At 59.8% G+C, this 20,670-nt stretch overlaps 1 protein-coding gene across 2 annotated transcripts; it reads right to left on the reverse strand.

Annotated features, from left to right (window-relative positions):
- Positions 1-1,167: 1,167 nt before the first annotated feature.
- Positions 1,168-20,161, reverse strand: UNC13D (unc-13 homolog D). Of its 2 annotated transcripts, none has more exons than XM_063352039.1 (32): positions 20,101-20,161; positions 13,765-13,797; positions 13,398-13,505; positions 12,963-13,022; positions 12,590-12,656; positions 12,330-12,507; positions 11,940-11,984; positions 11,438-11,506; positions 11,170-11,239; positions 10,732-10,836; positions 10,323-10,415; positions 9,961-10,064; positions 9,595-9,712; positions 8,856-8,980; positions 8,504-8,594; positions 8,145-8,201; positions 7,623-7,720; positions 7,330-7,381; positions 6,872-7,002; positions 6,409-6,529; positions 5,699-5,842; positions 5,435-5,533; positions 4,904-5,110; positions 4,672-4,740; positions 4,238-4,317; positions 3,910-4,015; positions 3,756-3,827; positions 3,546-3,629; positions 3,129-3,249; positions 2,408-2,531; positions 1,801-2,006; positions 1,168-1,687 (listed from the first exon to the last, which is right to left on the reverse strand). In XM_063352039.1, the coding sequence occupies exons 2-32, from the start codon at positions 13,795-13,797 to the stop codon at positions 1,584-1,586; spliced, it is 3,141 nt and encodes a 1,046-aa protein (XP_063208109.1). In that variant the 5' UTR covers positions 20,101-20,161; the 3' UTR covers positions 1,168-1,583. The 2 variants fall into 2 exon arrangements, with proteins under 2 accessions (XP_063208109.1, XP_063208108.1); XM_063352038.1 differs by lacking the exon at positions 20,101-20,161 and adding an exon at positions 16,451-16,610.
- Between the last annotated feature and the right edge of the window lie 509 nt (positions 20,162-20,670).

A 20,670-nucleotide genomic window follows, 5' to 3' on the forward strand; every position in this document is an offset into this window, starting at 1 on the left:
CTAATAGCTGCAGCTAAAAACCAAGCTCCAAAATAGCCAGCAAATATTTAGCAACCAGCCGCCGTGCTGGGCATTTTTGCTGGTACACCTGGGCCTCCCCACCCTGCAGAGCTGCTGCCCACCAATGTCCCCTGTGTGCCCACCGCTGTCATAGAATCATAGAATCACAGAATGGTTTGGGGTGGAAGGGACCTTAAAGCCCACCCAGTGCCACCCCCTGCTCTGGGCAGGGACACCTCCCACCAGCCCAGGTTGCTCCAAGCCCCGTCCAGCCTGGCCTTGAACCCCTCCAGGGATGGAGGAGCTTCTCTGGGCAACCTGGGCCAGCGCAACCTGTCCCCTGTGTGCCCACCACTGTCCCCTGTGTGCTATAGCAGAGGGACATGGGTCCTTGGCCCAGGCTGGGGGCAATGCCAGGGTCCTGCCCGCTGCTTCTGGGCTCTTTGGTTTGGCCGAAGGAGCCACGATGCTCTTCGTGGCTGCCCAGCCTCCAGCAAGCTCCTGGAGTCCCTCCACTCCAGCAAAGCTCCCTGGGGTTGATGAGATTGGTGGTAAAATACAAAAACAGAACTGTGCACATTTTAAAAAAGAATAAAAAAACCCAACCAAACGAACAAAAAAATAAACAACAAAAAGCCCGACCGTCTGCAGAGGGAGGTGGCAGGTCCAGAGCCAGCAGTGCCAGGCTGGGCAGGGATGGCTCCAGCATCACGCAGCCCCGAGGACGCACACTGGGGCCCTTTTGTCATCACCAAACCACCACCCACTGCCCGTCCTAGGAGCCTTTTGCCATTCCTGAGCCAGACCTGAGCTTTACGTGTCTCGTCAGGCTCTTTCACAGACCAAAACCCCAGCTCCGCCGGCTCCATCGCCAGGATGACGGGCACCGGCCGTGCTGCATCCTCAGCCCCGCCTGCGGTGGCAGCTTTCCCAGCCCTTTGATTTATACCTCGGTCTGGGTGGCATTTTGCAGTGGCCTGTAACTCGAAGCAACGCTACCTGATGCCCCGCAGAGGAAAACAGCGCGGACGATTCAGCACAGCCCAGCCCTCGCCCAAGCCTCGGCCATTGCCCCAGAGCATCCCCCCACCCCGCACAGACTCAGCCCACGCATCAGCTTTGTTGCTTTTAATTTAAAATAAGAGGCTTACCCACAAGAAAAAAAAAAGAAAAAGGCGGGTTTGGCCATGGGTCGTCCCCACCCTGAGTAAGTGACGATGCGTTTGCGTCGCCCTGACACAGTGTCGCAGACAGGAGGGCTGGGGACACGGCCAGGAGATGCGGCACCGGGAGGGACAAGCTCGTGGGGACGGGCAGGGACAGCCACACACTTTCACATCCCCCATGTAGTGTTGCTTGACCGGACAGGCGAAGAAATCCCCTAAAATACCGTGTGCCCACCCTCCCCAGCCTCACGGGAGCATTGCTGCCCGAAGGCGGGGGTGAGATGGGTGCGGGGAGGTGCAGGGGGGCGCAGGGACCCCCCTCTGTCCCCCAGGTCCCTCTGGTTCCAGCACTGGCAAAACTCCCGGGGTCCCACTGGCCGGACCCTCTCGTTTCGGAACCCTCTTCCTCCGCCTCCCTCACTCTGTCTCCTTGGACTGCTTGGCTCGTTGCTTGCGGAGCTTAACGAAGGCCTGAGCCTCTTTGTCCCCCTTCCTGGACTCCAGCAGCTGGAGGATCTCATCTGCCAGAGAGGAGGGGAGGGATGGTGGGAGATGCTCACCGTGGCCCCCCCTCCCCATGCCACGGGGCCAGTGGGGGCTCGACGGGGCTCAGCCTGGCTGCGGCACCACGTACCGGTGGGTTTGGGGTGGGTGAGGGGGAGGCGGGTCTGGGGCACTCGTCCCGCGTCAGCCTGGTCCTCGTCGTCATCGAGGCCGGGCAGGTGGCAGAGGGGGAAGAAGGCTTCGCCCTCCAGGTCGTTGGCCCCCAGCGTGTCGTAGTCGAACACGGTCAGCAGCAGGCAGGCCCCCTCCTGCCGGCACTTCTCGGGGGGGATCAAGCTGCAGGGGGGGGGATGAGATGCAGGGGACCATCACATCCCACCCCCTTGGTCCTGAAATTCAACCTTCCCTTCAGGGACCAAACAGGGTTCCCCCAGGCGATGCTCCATGGGAAGCCAACCCCACCCCAACCCCACCACCACCTCACTGACACCACCCCGCCCAGTCCCTTCAAAGCACAGGGCCCCCCCCCCCCAGCCTGCGAGATGTAGGTGTTTGGGGTGCCCCTACCCCAGCTCCCACGATGGCACCCCACAGCTGAGCCCCTGGGGGGTGCAGGGGGTGAAATCCCAGGGCACGACCCAGTTCCCGGAGCAGCAACTCCATGGCAGGGGTTTGGGTGAGACATGGGGGAGCTGCAGGGATTGAGGGGGGGCCGGTGGGCGTCAGCCCCTACGTACAAGTCAAAGGCTTCGTCGAAGAGGGGGTGCAGCTCGTTCCTCTTGCACTGGGTGGTCCGGGCCACCACCTCGGGGAACTCGTGCCGGGGCTCCAGGGTGAGCTGGACAAAGGGGTCGCTCGATCCTGGTGGGGTGCAGACATCAGCTCCCGCCAGCCCCAGCTGGGGTGGTCGGACACGCTGGGGTGGCTGGGGGGGGTCAGGGAACCCTCACCTCCACCCCCCATCCCAGCACACCCTCCTCTGAGAGTGCAGGAGCATCCCGACCCTGCCCATGTGTGGATCGGACACGGGTGGCTGCAGGGAGTGACCTCTCCTGGAGACCTCCACAAATGACAACCAACCCGAGAGACTGTCCCTTGTCACCCGGGCATATTTTTCTGTCTGAGACGTGATTTGCACGCTGGAAAAAACCCGCCAGCTTTGGCTGCTGGGTTGAGCTGCACAGTGAAGGCAGCGGGATGTGGGCACAGGGTCCCGCCTGCCACATCCCACTGGACCACCCCAGATGGATGCACTCACCCCCTTCTTCCCCAAATCCACCTCCTTGGATGCAAAAGCAAATCAAGACAGAGTCCCAGTACTCCAAGCACTGCCAGCACCTCTCCTACCCAGGGGCGTACGGGGCCCCAGGACAAGGGGATCCCGGGGCGGTTGGGACTCCCCAGCCCACCCACAGGGGGGTCCCAGGGCAGTGGGCTCCCCAACCCACCCCCACCCACCGTTGGAGTCCAGCGGGATGAGGTTGACGGCGTTGAGCACTTCCACGCGGAGTTTCTGCTCCGAAGGGCGGTACGCTGCTTTGATCGTCACGGCCCCGTACTTCTCCGAGCTGGTGTCCCGCTGAGCGGTGGGGTACAAGAATAAGGGTGTGCCTTTTGGCACGCTCGCCGAGGGGATGCCCGGGCTCCGGTGGGGGATGAGCGGTCATTTCGGGATACCAGGGGGTGATGGGCATCCTCTGGGATCCAACTCACCCCCCCTCCGGCCCACCTCTGGGGCAAAAGCAGCCCCCACAGCCCCAGGAGCGGGAGGGCGGTGAGGAAATCCCCCATTTCCACAGCAGGCTGTGCCGGGCAGCCTCGCGTGTGCAGGGGTGGGATGTGGGAAGGGGCTGGGGACACCATCCTGGCTCCTACCTGCTGCTGGATCCTGTTGCTGAAGTATTTCTGGATGAGTTTGCGGCTGGTGGTGGAGCAGAGGGCCAGGTGGGTGTCCAGCGACTGCGGGGAGGAGAGAAGGTGATGGTCAAGCACATGGATGGGTCTGCAGCCTGGGGAAACCCCCCCACCCCTCGGAGAGCACCCAAAGGAAACCCTGGGGACCCCGCCGCCCCCAGCGCCCCGTACCAGGAAGGCTGCAGTGTGGAGGGTCTCCAGCGGCAGCCCGCAGCCCTCGGCGTAGAAGCACAGCTCCAGGCTCTGGGGAGAAGGATGCGATTAGTTGGCACCCAAACACCCGTCCCTGCCAGGGACCCCCCCCTTTTTCCCCCCGCCCTGGTACCTTCAGGGCACAGTGCAGCTTCCTGTAGCGCTGGGCAGAGGGGACCTGCTGCCCCGCGGCTGCCGACAGCACGGCCAAGGTGTGATGCCAGAGGAGAGCGAGGAGGCTGCGGGGTGAGGGAGGAAGGCTGTGAGAGGGGGTCCAGCAGGGGTGGGTTGGGTTGTTTGGTCCTCGGCCAAGGAGGTTTGCAAAGCCCCAGAGGGAACCGGCTCATCCCGCTGGGCTGAGCAGCCAGCCCCAAAGCGGGATGTCCCCGAGCTCTGGGGGGACACTTCTGCTGGTGACACTGCTGGCCTCCGCCATGGTGCATCCCCAGGGCCCCGGTCACCTTTTGAAGTTCTCGTGAACCAGATGCTCGTTGAGATACTGCAGCTCCGACTCCAGAAACTTCATGAGTGGGATGATGGACTGCAGCGAGAGGAGAGGGGTGTCAGGGAGGGCACAGGGGGGGCGTATCCAGCAGGGCACAGCGAGGAGAGAGGCGGGGTGCTGCTGGCCGGAGCTAGCAGGGCAGAGCGGGGTCCAGAGGGGCTCCCTCCCACAGTGAGGATGTGGACAGGCTGTGCCCAGTCTGGTCCTGCTGCCAACACGGGCATCAAACAAAGCACATGGAGGTCTGCACCCCATTGCGGTGTGTCCCAAACCCCAGGCATGGGGCAGGGAGAGGTGGGGAAGGGTGATGGGGGCCTTCACCAAGTAGGCAAGGATTATTCATGGCTACCTGAAACGGATGGTCCAGGAGGGACTAGGCCAGCTACTTACGTCCTCAGGCTCCCGGGTGTCATTGGAAGATGAGAGCTCCTGGATGTGTCTGGCGATGCCCTTTTCCAGCTGCCAGGGAGAAATGCACGGAGGCTTTGCCCTCTGCACCAGCCTCCCCATGCCTGGGTCCACCTCATCTCCATCCCAGGAGCACTGTGGGCTCCAGGTCCCCTTGGGTGAAACCTCCCCAGTTTGAGCCAGGGGGCAAGGGGGGTCAGTGGCAGGTGGTCACCTTGGTAGCCAGGGCTTGTACCACATCCCGGACCTCGTGATCCAGGCAGGAGACAGCGCTGTCGAGCTGGTGGTGTAGCGTGTGCTGGATCTGCTGCCGGTCGATGACGGCCCCGGTGCGCTGCTCCAGCTGCTCCCAGTCCAGCTGCGACGGCAGCTTCAGGACCAGCAGCCGCAGCTGCTTGATGTTGTTCACCACGATGCAGAGCTGGGAGAGGTAGGTCTGCTTCAGGGAGTCCCACACCCCCTAATGATTCCCCACCAGCTCCATCCCCATCCCCATCACTGTCTCCATCCCCATCCCCATCCCTGTCTCCATCCCCATCCCCATCCCTATCCCCATCCCCATCCCCTTTCCGCTCCCCCTGCTCACATCATTTCCCTGCTGATTTTCCAGGATTATGGCTATCGGGGGTCAACTGGCCAACCCAGGATGTCAGCTGAGTGCTCAGCAGCTCATGTTCTTTTTTGCCCAGAAACCACGTCCAAATCCTGCCTGTCCCCAAGCAGTGGACCCTGCCCCGACACCAACCCTGTTGGCCGCTTCGCCCTCGTTCCGCTCGCGCAGTGACAGAGCCTCAGCCCTCTCCTTGATGAGCCGGCAGTACATCAGGGCGATTTTGCACATGTCCTGCAGGATAGAGATGCAGCCAACGGGACTGAGCTGGGCAGCATGGGGACCACCACGGGGCCAGGGGACCCCACCACATCAGCGTGGGACACTGGCCCCATTCATGGACACACATCTCCAAGAGCAGGAGGGGAAACTCCAGCTGCTGATGCCCGGTATACAAACCTCCACGAGCTTCACCATGATCATGAAGGCTTCCTCGGGGTCCGGCCAGTTGAGCTGCTGCCAGGTCTTCACGATCTGGGCGTAGCAGGTGGACAGGTCGACAGTGGACGTGCTGTGCTTGTTGTGCTCCCCGAAGGGCGTCAGCTGGGAGGGCAGAGGAAGTAAATGCGACTTAGCTCATATGGAAAGGAGCCACCCCAGACAGTAGAGCTGCTCCTTTACTCTGGGGCGCTCTGGCCCATCATCAGCTCCATATATCCCGATGTCATCATCCAGTTGCTTTGGAGAGTGGGGGAGATGAGGATGGATGGAGCGTCCTGAGCTCCTCATGTGGGCCTGTGCCCCATCATACTCTAACCCACACTGAAGAGTGCGGCAAGGAGCCCGTGGCCCCATGGCTGCCTTCCCTCCCCTCTTCCTAAAGGTCAGAAGTGAAGGGGATGCTCACAGCATGGCCCAAATGCAGGCTCATCAGCTCACTTGGGCTGCCAGAGAGAGGGAAGGGTCACGGGGACGTGGTGTGGGGCCAGGGTGGGATCAATTGGTCCAGGAGATTTGTCATGCATTTGGGAGAGGAACCAGCCCACTCCTGGGCTGCAAGAGGCACCTACATGGTGGTCTCAATGCTGTGAGTCAGACACAACAGTAAGGCACAGAGGGAGTGGAGTGACCCCAAATGGTGGAGGGCGATGTTCTCCTCCCCGGCTTACCTGGTCCATCTGGACGGCTCTCTGTGCCCTCTCTAGAGCGATGGTGTAGGCCTTCTGCAGCCACTGGGGCACAGCTTCCTTGAACCACTGGTGGAAATTGCTCAGAGCCAGAGGTCCATCCCTGTGGATGAAGGCACCAGCTTCTCCAACTGCACAAGCAACAGCACGGGGCCATCACCCCTCCTTGCTCTCACATACAAGAAACTGCCCCAAGGCGGAGGCAGCAGGTAGCACCGTGCTGAGGCGAAACCTCCCCTTGTCTGGAAGTTGAGGTCTCCATCAACCCCACTCAGAGAAAAACTTGAAACCCTTCTGTTGATGCTCACATCAACACCAGACACCAACAGCCTGCTCTGCCTTGTGTGTAATTAGTGACGTAGGTGAATGGGAAGGATTTGGAGTTCCTCTCAATTAACTGCTTGTTCCTTCACTTTGGCATCTTTCCTCTCTCTGGGTTGGATACCTCTTTGGGAGGAAGTCCTTCATCTGATAGAGCTCCTGCAGGTTCATGTAGAGCTGGAAAAGGCTCTCAGCTGTGGGCTTGGACATACTGCTGTCGACCTCACGCAGCTGCTCCTGGACGTGCTCCGCGACCTGGCAGTGAGCAAGGGAAGTGGGGGAAAGGCTGTTAGTGAGGGTCTGGCCAGGAAGGCTTGATCTGGCAGGGGCTCTCTGGACACATGGGGTGAGGGTCAGCTCAGGGGATTCCTCTTCCTTTTGGGTGGCATTTCAGGAGACACATTGGGTCAAGTAAGCGGATGATAGTCACTTTATGGGCACGCAGGGAAAGATGGAGAGTTTCCCTGGATTGCTCCCTTTCCAGGCTTTCAACAACCAGTTGCCTCCTGAAGGGTGGTCAAAAACCTCAGCCTAGCTTTAGACTTTCATTCCACACGTCCAGAGCAGCCCAGGCTTACTCACCAGGTGCTCCAGCTCCAGGTAGGCGATGGAGAAGAGATTCAGCTTCAAGGTGCTGCAAGAGAGAAATGAGGAGTCAGGAGCCTTCCAGGCCCAGCCCAGCAAACCCAGTCCAGTGAACCCTCCCAGGCAATGCCCTTGCCGTAAGGGCGAGGACAGTACAGCTCTAAGAGGCAGAGATGGGACCACAGATGCTACGTGTGGAGCCCAAGAGCCAAGGAATAAGGCATCAAAGTGCCCTGTTGCTCTTGACCCCAAGGAAGGTGGATGAGGGGGCATCAAGCTCTGAAACCTACTTGATGAAGAATTTATTCCAGATTTTCTGGCACTGCTGGAGATCTCCTATCACCTCCAGGAGAAGTCTGGACAAGGCTTTGCCGTTCTCCTCCATGCTCTGCAAAGGAAGGAACCGCTTGTTTTGGATGCTCAGTGATTTTGAGATGACCTGGGCTCCGTTCTGATCTGATTTATTTCTATGATTTGTTGTCGTGGGGTAGCAATCTATCATTAGATCCACATTAGGAGCACCAGAAAGTTGTCAGTAACATCCATTGCCACCCTGTGCTTGCGTGACTGGGCTGGGGGCCACCTCTTGTTCTCCTGAGCATTGCACCAATGTCTTCAGCTTCAATGCACCTCATCAGCTGCAGGTAATGTGTCTCATGGTATTTTTAAGTTGGAAACCCAAATGCCTTGACTGTATCAGAAAACTGGAGAAGACCCAGCTCAGTCTTGTCTTCCCACCCCCTCCAGGCCTCCCACCCCAAGCCCAGCAAATTGCTTCTTACAATGTCAGAGAGGCAGAGGTGGGAACTGACCTTCACCATGGGCTTGAGGTGCTGCTTCTTCATGTGAAACCACTCCGTCGTGCCTGACTGCAAGAGAGGAGTCCCGGTGTGACGGCAGGGAAGCAGGAGGAGCAAAGCCAGCTCTGTCACCCACTTCACTCTCCCTGTCCCCTGGGGTATGGGCAGGACCCAGCTCCATGTGGTGGGAACCATAGGCTTGGATCACCAGGTTGAAGAGGGGCAGGTATTTTCCCCACCCAGGGTGGTCTACGCTGCTTTGCAGGAGAGACTGAGGTGCGGGCATCGGGCAGGGGATGGATGAGAAGGGAGAGCCGCAGGGTCCCAAATCCCAGGGGATGGGGAGGGTGAGATCCCCCCAGTCCCACTACCTTCAGCGCCGTGGAGACCATCTGGGGGAGGTCAGGGCTGAGCGTGCACAGCTCGTGGAAAGCCTTCATTTTGCACATCTGGACCAGGACTCTGCAAAGCAAGAAGCTCCGGTGAAACCCGGCATCAGCCTGTCAGAAACAAGTCCGTCTCCCTCCAGACACCCTTCCCCTCCCAACAACATCCCGCCTCGGGGAGCCCAGGATGAGGGACAGGACAGGACAAGTGTCACAGCAGCCTAGAAGGGGGCAGAAAGGGCTTTTGCGTTTTTTTTTAATCAAGAGTATAGGCTTGTCCATCACGGTGGCTAAGCAATACAACCCCATGTGAAGCTGGCACCAGTGCTCGACTCACCGCAGCAGGGACTGGAGCCTCTCCTTGGACCTCGGGACAGAGAGAGGGAAAATGATGCGGTACCTCCGGATGAGGGAGACTCCATAAGTCAGCAAGGACTGGAAGGACTCGGCCAGCTCTGCTTTCTGGGGAGAAGGAAGAAAACACACGCTGTCCTCCTCAGCTGCAGACAGACATGCTGCCAGGACCATGGCACCGTGGTGGAGGGCGCAGGTGGCTCCTGCTCCTTTCTAGCCTGCTCCAGGGATGGGAAAACCGCCTGATGCCTTGGGTGTTCTCTCCCTGGAGGGGCTGAACTGAGCTTTGCGCTTAAACATCATGCTACGCATGAAAAATCGGGAGCCACAGCAGGGTGCAGGGATGCCCCGGGAAAACAAGCAGGAAAAGTAGGAAATGGGCCGTATTTAAGTTTTGCAGGGGGTTGTGATTGAATTGACGGCAGCGATGGAGGAGGGGAATGTCGGTGCAAAGGGTAAGGGCTTCTCTGCGGAGAGGGGGAACAAATCCCCATGGCAAAGGGGCTCCCTGACCTGTGGCTTGTCCTGGTCCCCGCAGCTGGTTCTCCCCAGAAATGCCCTTCATCTGCCCCAGCACCCCTGCACCCCACAAGCTCCTGCCCTTCCTGGAACATGGCGGGGGGAAAAACGGGCCTGGGAGCCAGGAGGAGGGGCTCGGGGCTGGGTGCACGGGGCACGTTTCCCTGATCTCTGCCCCCAGCGTGGTGCCAGAGTCCCCTCACCTGCTCTGGCCTCAGGCGCTCCTGCACCCACTGGTACTCGATGCTGGTGATCTGGTGGAGCAGGCAGTTGCTGTTGAACTCAAGGCTCTGGTAGAGCTTGCTGTACGCCAGCCACTGCCTGGGGAGGAGGGAGAGGCTGGGCTGAGCCCCCTGGGGCTGGCGGACACCCAGGGGCCAGCGTGGGGCTCCCCCACCCACAGCAGGACACGAGTCTCCTGGTGCTGCTCGGGGCAGGGGGCAATACCAGCCACGCTGGGCTCATGGGAGAGACCGGCTGTGGTCAGACGGCCCCAGGGAAGGTGTTGGAACCCGTGACCCCCCCCTCTATGATGCTGCGCCATGGCTCCCCGGGCATGGGGTACTCACGCCATGACCTGGTGGAAGTCGGAGAGATCCTTCTGCGTGGCGTGCAGGTAGAGCACGGTGCTGGCATGCCGGCTCAGCTCCCCGTCCCAGGCGATGCTGCCGGCCTGCAAGGATGCAAAAGGAGGGTGACATGTCCTGGATGGAGCCAGCTGGGCTGAGCGAGGAGGGGGACAGGCACCGGGGTGGGGTGTGTTTGCAGGACTGTGGGGGCAACGGGTGCCCCGTAAGGGTGCCAGGCACAGGCAGGCATCACCACAACCCTCCTCCCCCTCTCCTTGCAGCAATGTGTCAGGCGTGGTGGGCTCCAAAGGAAGCCCTCACCCCAGCCCAGCTGCTGGGGAGCTGCGTCTCCCCCTCCGTACCTTGTGTTGAAGGATCTCGTAGGACACCAGCTGCTGCAGGAGGTGGCGATGGACAGTGTAGCTCGGCTGTGTCCGGCTGCTCGTGGTGGCCCTCTGAAAAGAGACAAGGCATAGGAGCAATTGCCATAACTTGCCTGAAGGCGCAGGGACGCAGTCGGAGTGGGGACACAGGAACCCAGAAAGCGTGAGGCCAGAGAGCCCCGTTTGAAGCCAAGCCAAGGGGTGCAGGTGCACCAGGAGCAAGGTCCCCATGCTGGCACGGAGCTCAGGGGAGGATCAAGATGGTTTCCAGCAGGCGCAAACCCTGGTGCTGGCACCTCTGGTCCTAGGGCAGGGATCTGTGACCTCAAGAGACAGCTGCCCTGTCCTGCCAAAAAGGAAAGGGACCCCCTTCCCCGTCCCCTCCTACCTTCTTGTGAGTCAGCAGGAACTGCAGGTGACACTGTCCCCGGTTTGGGTACGTCTCCGTCCGCGGCTCCAGCTGGTACCACTGGTCATCCCAGCAGTGCAGGTCCTGCAGGCACAGAGACAAGGGTGAAGCCCTGGGCAGCCTTCCCGGGTGAAGGATCCTGCTCAGGGACCAGGTCCCACTGCGTTAACGGGGCAGGAAGACCCTGTATTGGATAACTCTAGTACAGGATTAAAAATAAAAGATGTATAATCACTGAGCGAGTGTGTTGGAGTGGCTGGGGCACCAAACTGAGGGACCTGGCATCACTTTGTGGCTCTGAGCCGGGATCCTGGGTGAGTTGGTGCTGCCTTGGAGATGGGATCCTGCCCGGACCCCGTGAGGTTTAACCGGCGCGTGGGGAATCGCACGGAGGAGAGGATGCACCGCGGCGCTCACCTTCAGGCGAAGGACCACGTTCCCCAGGAAATCATCCTGCCCTTTGTCTTTGCGAGCATCTTTAAAGATCCTGAAAGGCACAACCGAAGGAGGGGGTGAAAAGCTTTCCTGCGGCCGTGACCCAGCCGTTGTCGGGGCGAAGCAGGGCGATGCAGTCCTGACACCCACTCGCCCTCCTTCCAAAGGCAATTTTTAAAATCCAGCAGGCAAATCAGCATTTTCCAAACCCTCTTTCCTCGGCAGCCGTTAAGGCCAGGCCAGCACCCACCGTTTGAGGCCGTGGAGGTCCGTCAGCTCCCCCAGCTTGTGCCGCACCGACTCCACCACGTCCGAGTCCCTGCGAGGGTGGGCAGCGAAACCCACCGCGGGGGAAAGGAGGAAATTCAGGAGACGGCAAAACATTTCAGGGAGCTGCAATGACGGTGGAGAAGGGAAGGTGATGGGGAGGGGGAATGTATCAGGACTGAGGCCACCCCCAAAACCCTCCATCCTGCCAAAATCTGCGAGCCCATGGCTTCTTGCCATACATAAAATCAGGGCTCAGGATCAGCCCTGGTTGGGCAAAGGAGCCTGGGCGCTCTCTGCTCACACACTGGTCGCATCCTGCTCCAGCAGAAAGTCATGGGGAAAAGGGTCCCCAGCTGGTTTCTGGGGCTTTTTAAAGGGTGCGGGTTGAAGGACCACCCCAGAGACCCCCCCCCGCCCCAGGAGGCAGGACCCCGTGCAGGGCCGGGGGTCAGGGTCGCTGGCCGTGGGGTTCTGCCACTCACCACATGTCCAGGTGGAAGCTGGCTGTCTCCGTGTCTTCAAACTCCCTGCAAGGCACCAGCGGGATGCTGTTACTCGCGCAGCATCCAAGGGACTGGCAGCAAGCAGGCAGGACAGCTGGGGACTACAGGGGAGACCCCAGACCGCCCCGCACAGCCTGGGGAAACGGTGGGAGACCCCCGAGGGAGGGATTTTTACCACGCTTTTGTTTTTCACCTTGCTGGACCTGCTGCACAGGTCAGGCAAGAAGCCGGGCAAGTCCCAGTGGGCATCAACCCGGCAGAGCTCCAGCTCCCGGTCGGGGCGAGTGGTGAACCCCCCCATCCACCCCCGAGAGCCCTGGGCACCCCCTCCAGCCCCCCGAGGAGCAAAGCTAAGGCATGGCGGATTACAGGATAAACGTCTCGTCCCACACTGGGCTGAGGGTCTGGCTTATGACTTGTGTGCGATGGATCTGGTCTTCTGGGATGAGGTCTTTGACCACAGCCTTCATCCGCTTCTTGTGGTCATGGTGGGCCGGTTCCTGGCTCTTGGCCTCGATGCCCAGCAGGCAGTACGGGTCGCTGAACCCTGTGAGGGGGAAGCGTGCGAGTCCCCGTCGGGAGCAGCGGCTGTCCCTTTTCCAATGGGACACTCACCCGTCTCCACTTACCACTGACGTCTTTACCCAGAATCCCCTTGGCTTCCTTCACAGTTGCTTTCAGGCAGAAAATTGGGCTCTGGAAGAAAAGGGAAAAAAAAAAAACCCACAACTTATTGTGGAGTCACTGACACCATGAGGAAGGATGTGGCTCAAGGAGTCACTAACACCATGAGGAAGGATGGGGCTCGAGAAGGATTGCGTTGTTGTCTGCTGCTCATGCCAGCAAACAGCTCCTGAGCAACACCCCCAGCAGAGCCCAGGGCGTCCCAAACCCCAGAGCCCGGACACAGGGACCAGGAGGCACCGCAGCCCCCCAGCATCACCCTGATGCGGGGACCCCCTGGGCCGCAGCATCGTGGGGAGACGCCGCCTCACTACGTACCTCCAGTTCCTTGACCTGCTGCATGATGATGCTGTGCTCCTCCGCATCCATCCCGAAAGCCTGTTGTAGATATCGGGGCCGGTTAATGGTGGCTGGAGAGCAGCCAGGGGCTTCCCTCCCCCCGTCCCGGGAGCCAGCTGCAGCTCAAAGGGAGGGGAGAGGAGCAAAGAGCTCAAGAGAACGGCTGGAGACCAGCTGAAAGCTCTTGAGGGAGAGCCTTCTTCCCACCATCCCAAGCCTAAGATAAATATTTCTCCCTAAAGGTAATATTTCCCAGCCACGGGCTGTCCCAGCTCTCCAGCTGGATGCTGCTGCTACATCTTTTAAGGTGGCTGTTAAAAGCTCCCTCCAAATGGCCCCCATCTCCTTTAGCCGGGAGGCTGGACGTGTCAGGGGACAGGTTTTGGGGGCCCCGTTGGAGAGGTGGGGACCCACCTTTTGCACGTAGGCATAGAGCTCCTCAGCATCCGCGACGTGGTGATGCTCAGGCTTGCCCAGGCGATGCCGGATGGTGTAGAGGACCTCCTCGTAGAGCAGGGCCAGCTGCAGAGGGGGGTGCCGACACCTCGCACGGGGCCAGGCCACCGGGGACTTGCTCCGTGCACCCCCCCAGGATTATCAGGGTTGTTCTCCCCCGTGAGGTCCCTGCACTGCCCCCCTCCCATCATCCAGCCCTGCCCAGCCACCTCCGGTTGCCCCCGGGGAGCATCTTCAGGAGCTGAGCCATATCCTCAAGCCCCAGCGGCACTGCTGCCCCCCTCCAGCGCCACTAAGGGAGACCGTGGCAGGACCACGCTCGTACCTCTCTCTTGGAGAACCGGTGGGACAGATCCATCTGCAGAAAGAAGAGAAGCAGGGAGGTTTCCCATTAGGTCTCATGGTAGAGGGTGGTTTTAGGAGGAAACCATGGCCGGGCAGGGCAGCTGGGATGGGGCAGCATCACCCACAGCCCATCAGGGTGGGATGTCCCAAAGGATGCTGTGACACCTCACAGATGCCCAATGGCCAAGGGACCACTTCCACCATCACGGCACCACAGGGGCTTCACCCCCAACCTCTGTTAATTGAAGAGAGGGCAGCGAGGATGGCAACAGCAATGTGGGGTGACCCATCGGAGGTTTTAAAAACCAGACACCCACCTCTCGCCCCGCAGAGCTGCTCACTGGCCCGGCCAGGCCCAGCAGGACCAGGCTGGAGAGCAAACCAGCCAGGGGAGAAGGCAGGTGGCCAAAGCACAGGGAGGAGCTGCAGGCTGGGCAAGGCGGCTACGGGCAAGGAGACGCCGAAAAGCCGTCGGGATTTGTGACTTGACTCCCCTTGTCAGAAAGCAACACGAGCGCTGCTGTGATTGTGCATTGCTCGGTGTTGAGCTGAAGGTCCAGTCCCCATTTGAAGGATGACCAGCAATAGCATTTACTTTCCAAAAGGCAATTAAATTAAATCAAATTAAACTTATGATGAGGCACAGCTTGGTTCCAGTAGCGCTCAGTGCCGGGGCTGGCCAGGCGGGTCCTGCTGCCTGCACAGCCCCCATCATCCCCTGCCTCAAATGTCACCTCCCACTCATCCCAGCTCTGCATGGGTCCGGCTGGGAGATCAAACCACTTCTGCCAAGAAGACCCTTTTCCCTGGCAAACCCCAGCTCTCAGCCCTTCCATACCCCCGTTCCCTCCCCGACGCCGAGGCTGAGCCCGTCCTGCATCTGCTTCTCTAACCACGGTCTGGATTCGGCCGCCAGCGTGGCTGAGCAGCCCCTCCCTGCCGCCGAGCCTGGCTGGGTGACAGTGGCTTTGCCACCGCCACAAGCCGGGTGACGCAGCCAGCAGGAGGGGAACTGGTGCCCCTGTGCCATCCGCTGCGGCTCCCGGTGCCGGAGCCTCTTGGGAGCCCAACGGGACAACGCCAAAAAAAAAAATAATGACAATTTTCAAAACAAGTTTGGCCCTTTCTGTGCCGAGGGGCGCACGCCGAGCATGGCCCCAGCTCAGACGGACCAGCCCTACCTGTGGGTCAGCCCGGGCCCCAAAATGACCTTAGAATCTCCCTAATAGAACAAAAAAAAGAAAACAACAAAAAACAACAAAACAAAACAAACAACCAGCCCCGAGCTGGAACATTAACATTTGCTTATGGCAAATCTAGGGCTGGCATAATCCCCCCGCCATCTGGACTAGATTCAACTCTGCCACCCCCGGCCGCTTTAACCCTCGAGCTGCTTCTCTCCCACCTGCCTCCATCTCCCTTCTTTTAAGGGCTGGTGGGTGCCAGGGGCGGCGGTGGCTCTGCAGCCCCTGTGAAAGGGGGACCTGCTGCACCCAGGAGGGCTCCTGCCTGTCCCTGCCTGCTCCTGCCTGCTCCTGCCCAGGGGATCCCCCACATTCTGCTGCTGCCAGCACCATCCTGCCTTTGCCAGGGCATGGCGGCCCCATCCCAAATCCTTCAGCATCCCCGTGGGCAGCGCTGCCCCATAGCAGGGTCACAAGCACAGAAGGGAGAGAAAAAGGACTTTATTTCTCTGCTGCTGTTACTTACGAGCAAAGCACAAAGAACAAAGCACTTATGAGCTCCTGGCCCAGCAGTGGGGTAGCGCCAGAGGGCAGGGGGAGGAATTGCTGTTGGTTTTGAGGGGGGGGCAGCTCCCTGTTGCTCCCTTCTGGTATCGGGGACGGCTGCTGCGGGACCCGCTCGGTGCTCGCCCATACGCGCACGGGACTGGTCGAGCTAAAGCTGAGCTGAGCCACCAGGACGTGTTTACTGCTGCTAATCCCCACGCCAAGACCCCAGCTCAAATCCAGGAGCGGTGCTTAAATCCGCATCCGGATACAGCCACCGGCATCCCCCCCCGCTCCGTCAGCTGCGGCGGTGTCACCGGCGCAGGAGGCCAGCGTGGCTGCGGAGATGGTGGCACTTAGGAGGGAGGGCAAGTCCCTCGATGGGGGGACACCACCAGGATGGATCATCCCAGGGTCCAGCGCAGGGGATTGCGCCCGCGTCCTCCCAGCAGTGCCGGGCAGAGACGAGCAGGGCTGCAGGTCCCATCTCCACGGGGGCAGACACGGGGACGCCATCTGTCTGGCCACTGCAGAGGAAGTCGGTTGGGTTGGGTTGGCCGAGAGCAGGGCTTTGGGGGATCCGCTGGCAGCAGGGAGCCCCGAGAGGCTGGGAGGCACTGGGAAGCTGTAGCCGAGCTAAGAGGGGACCCTCAGGGCCGGCACAGAGCTGCCGCCGGCCCCGCACACAGCCTTTGGGCGCACATTTGTATGGGTATGGTACGCCCCCACCCCCACTCCTTCCTTGCCCTTGCAAAGCATCCCGGCCAGGACATGGACTCTGTCCCTTTTCTCTCTTTTTATAAATCTCTCCCTTTTACAGCCTCAGCACCCACCTCCGCACCCTGGGGTCCCTGGGGGACAGATGCCCCGACCCCCTCCCTGCGGCCATTGCATCCCCAACACGCTCCCCAGCCCCCCGGGGTCAGGGCCACCTACCTCGGGGCTCTCCTCCCCGGGGAGGGTCCCCGCGGGGGTCTCGCCGGCAGCATCCATCCCGGGGGGAGGCTCAGCGCGGAGCCGGGGAGCAGCTGCAGCTCTTTCTGTCGCTGCCGCCTCTCCCCCTCGCTCGCATGCTCGAAGGAAACCACAGACCTTATCTCGCCATGGCCATTTTGACAAGCGGAAACGTGCGCAGGGCTCCTTCGAGAGCAGCACGGGGACGCAGGCGCCCCGGCCCCGCTTCACACCACCCCGTCGTGCACGGGCAGCCCCTCGGCGATGGGGACCTCAGGGCAGAGACAGGACGGGAGCAAAAGAAAAGTGTCACGTCTAGTCCCTGCTGTTACTTATGAGCAAGGAATTGGGAGCAAGTGGATAGAAATAGTCCTGAGAAGGCAAAGCCCAGCAGGGAAAGGGGGTGGTGGGGAGGACGGGTGGCGGCTACACGGAGGATCTGGGCTCCCACGTGTATTTGGGATCCATCGTGCCCTGCGAGCGCAGATGGGGACCCTGGCATCTTCAGAAGTCCTCTTCAGCCCAGGGGGATGGAGGGGATTTGAAACCCAGTGCAAAAGCTGCAGGGTGGGAAATGCCTGTGGCACCCAGGGGCATTGGACAAGGGTGGGCTGAGAACGGATGCAGTTAGCGCACGTGCCGGGAACAGCCCCGGGAAAGGGCACACGGCCCTTTTCCCAAACGGGCTGTCCGGGCAGAGCTGGTTACTGAGAAAAAGAGCTGCAGGAAATGGAGTTAAAAAACTTGTGCTTTACTGTCATTCTTTCATTCTTGTAAACACTTTATCTGATTGCAACTCCCAGGGCAGTTGCCTATCGCAGACCGGCAGCAGCGCCCGCCCCTCCGAGATCCCTATCGAAACGCCTGCGCTGGTGGCAAAGCGGGGAGCTGCAGCCCAGGAGATGACCCAGGGACGAGCTGGTTTGCCCCTGGATGTTTAACGTACTTGCACACAGAGCTGAGAGCAGCCTCTGGCTGGGGTTCGGAGGGGCTGTCGAGCTCCACGAGCTCAGCGGACGGACCCACAGCCCGGTTCCCTGCACTCAAGACTCGCCTGTCGCTGCTGCGACTGCTGAGCGCCCATGGGCTCTGCAAAGCAGGGCCGTGACCGCAGCTAACACGGCACTCTCCGTCGAGGGTGGTGTTTGTCTTTCCAGCCTTCCTATTTCTGTCCCCCAGACTCTCCTGGAAGCCGTAAGCAAGACGCTGCAGATGCAACACGGGGTGGCGGGGGCAGAGGCTCCGCGTCGGGGTCAGCGATGCTGTGTAGCCTGTCAGGGATTTCTGCTTAATCCAAGCGGGAAATCATGACCGCGGAGACTGCACTGGAAAGTTTGCCCCCTTAACTATTGTATGAGGCATTGCAAAGAGATGACTCCAGTAGCGTGGCGGTCCCTGCGTGGCGGTACCCTGCAGGGTACCGGGGTACCCTGCAACCCACCGGGGCTGCAGGAGGATGCTCGCAGCAGCATCCCTGTGAGAGGATGGGGGGGGAAGCCAGTCCCTTCCATCCTTCCAATCACCTAGTCCTTTAATTAAGGCAGGTTGCACTGTTTTAGCTGCTTTAGGGGAAAGACAACTTCCCTTTGCCCTGAAACCACGTGAGAGCAGGTTATATTGGCAAAAGCGGTTCCCTGAAGCTGAGGGCCCAGGAGATGGGAAAAGAGCTGCTGGTGCTGGCAGCGGGGCGATGTGGGGGTCAAGTTTTCTTTATGCAGGTCAGCCAGCATGGGACCGGGGCTGTGAGGGCACACAGCCCACCCACCGCGAGTTGCCAGGGGCGGGGGGATGCGGGGATGCCAAGCTAATCCACGGAATGAAAATCCAGAGGTACGGCGAGACACCGAAAAACTAAAACCCGTCCCTGTCCTATCGTTCAGCCTTGTGCCCTGAGGTCTGAAAAAAGCTGCTTCTGCTCTCGCCCAGGTCAGGAGGGCTCTTTTGTAACCCTCCCCGGGCACCAGCGCAGGAGCCCGGAGGAAATGGGCTTCAGCATCACTTCCTCTGGGCTCCCCAGTTTGGCCGTGGAGCCGCCTCCTCGCCCCGTGCCTGGAGCGTCCGTCCCCTTTGATGGCAGAGACTTTCGGAGATGCTTGCCCAACCCTGCCAGCCTCAGCCTTGGCTTTAACCAGCCTAGCATTCGCTTCACCTTGGGCAAACAGTTTAAAAGCATCTCCTCCCTCGCTGATGGAGGGGGGACACAGCGGAGGAGCCGATTTCTATCCCGCATCCCTCTCCCTCGACACACACAAATGCTGTTTATTGATCTGGGACGTCAGCGCCGTGCTCCACCGCAGAACGCTGGCAGCGGGAAGCAGAGATGTAAAGCGCGTGATGGCATTGGAGGATGATTGCTGGCCTCTCTGCCTTTAGCTTCAATTGCAAAAGCAAAATCTGGCCCAGCAAAGAGCAACCCCAGAGAGAACGGCAGGACGCGGACGCAGCATCCCCCGAGCTGCTCACACCTTTCGCTGCTTCTTGCCAACGAAAAACAATGGGTGTCAAAGAAATGTCTCCCACATCAACCAGCACATAGAGAACAACTGGCAAAAACTTAGTTAAAACCCCAAATCTGCCTCCCTTCTCCTTGCAAGGCTGAAGAAATAAAATCCACGCCAATCATAAACATTGCTAAGCATCAGGCGATCATTGTCCAGCCAGGAGCCGGTGGCCATGCTGGGGTTTTGCAGGTTTTAGAGAGGAAAATTTTAGCTTCGGTGTGGAAGTGTCGGTTAAAAAGCGCTTTCCCCAACAGTTCCCCAGCTGGTCGCCCCATTGCTCGGGGCTGGAGCCGCTCAGGCAGAGCCCGGCAGGGTGGGCAGCGCGCGTCCCCCGTCAGAGGCCAGCGTGGTCCCCAGGGAAGGTCTCTGGGCAGGGCTCGCGTGGCTCCGAGCCTCTGTGTCTGCAAAGGGAGGGTTATTTGGTGACCCTCTTTCAACAGCAGCAAATATCCTTCCCCCCCCCCCTCCCCGGGTTTTACCAGCAGCCGCCTGCTCCACAAAATACCGGTGGCAAAAATCACTGAGCTCAAATAACCTCATTGTATTTGCACCTCGAACTACTTCTTGCCCAGGGAACAATAAGAAAAGCCCTATAAAAAGCAGCTCCGGAATGAGCACAGATTTTGGGTTAGTAGAGACAATCCCAATAAACCCCACGCCCCAAACCGGCAGCACAACCGGGCGGCACCTTGCAAAACATCCCAGACACCCCAGGTCAGGAGCTGTAAAATGACTTTGTTTTCCAAAGGTCAACATTCCCTAAAATAGCCCTCCCTCCCCACAACATCAGTCTGCCCCCCGAAAGAACTAGCCAGGGGCACGTACCACATATATACACAACGTAGAGTGAACGCAATATAGAACAAACCCCTCCATTCCTCTTAAGAGCAACTCGTGGGAGAGGAAAAGCCTGTTCCTTGCAGGCTATAGGGCTGTACCCCTGTGGGGTCACAGGCTGCCCCCGGCATAAATAAAGTCCACAGTTCACCCATTACGGGGTTATAGGTGCTGCTGAGAAAACAAATCTCCAAAGAACACGCATTATCGCCCTTTTTAAAGGATTTTCCCCTTAAAGGAAAACTCGGTACAAAAGGACCCTCGGCAAGCATTAATAGCAGTTTATCTCCCTACCTCTTGGCTTGATAATCCTGGAGCCGCAGCCTGCCCTCACCCCCTTATCTCAATCTCTCGGGCTGGAAATGGGCAAATAGTCAAAAAATTGATTTCGACATGTCCCTCCCTCACTTCTCCTTTTAAACACAGGGTCCAATGACTCTGCAAAACCAGGCTGCGCCTGCCCGAGTTTGGCAAGGCGTATGGTAAATGCACAAGGTGGAGGAAAGTGGTTTCAAAATGAGAACAGGGACGGTCCTGCTCCTCCTTCCTCGGGGCTGCCCGGCCGGGGCATCTCCCCGGGGAGCTCCAGGTGCTCCGGGACCAGCGATTTCATACCCAGGAGGGACGTCAGTCAGTTCCTTTCCTTGTCTGCAACGGAGCCTTTTAGTTATTTCTGCCCTGACCCCCCCCCATCCTTCCTTCCCAAGTGCTTTGAGTGACCTAGCGAAAAGCAGTGGTACCCGGGAAGAAGAAGGGGGGGACACAGCACCCCCCACCCCATTTGGCACATCTTAGAAGGACATCAAGGCAAACCTTGTCCTTCTGGGAAGAGCAAAGGGGACTTCCAGCCACACACATGGGGCA

Source organism: Chroicocephalus ridibundus, chromosome 14 (genome assembly GCF_963924245.1).
Source record: "Chroicocephalus ridibundus chromosome 14, bChrRid1.1, whole genome shotgun sequence".
Lineage (NCBI taxonomy): Eukaryota > Metazoa > Chordata > Aves > Charadriiformes > Laridae > Chroicocephalus > Chroicocephalus ridibundus.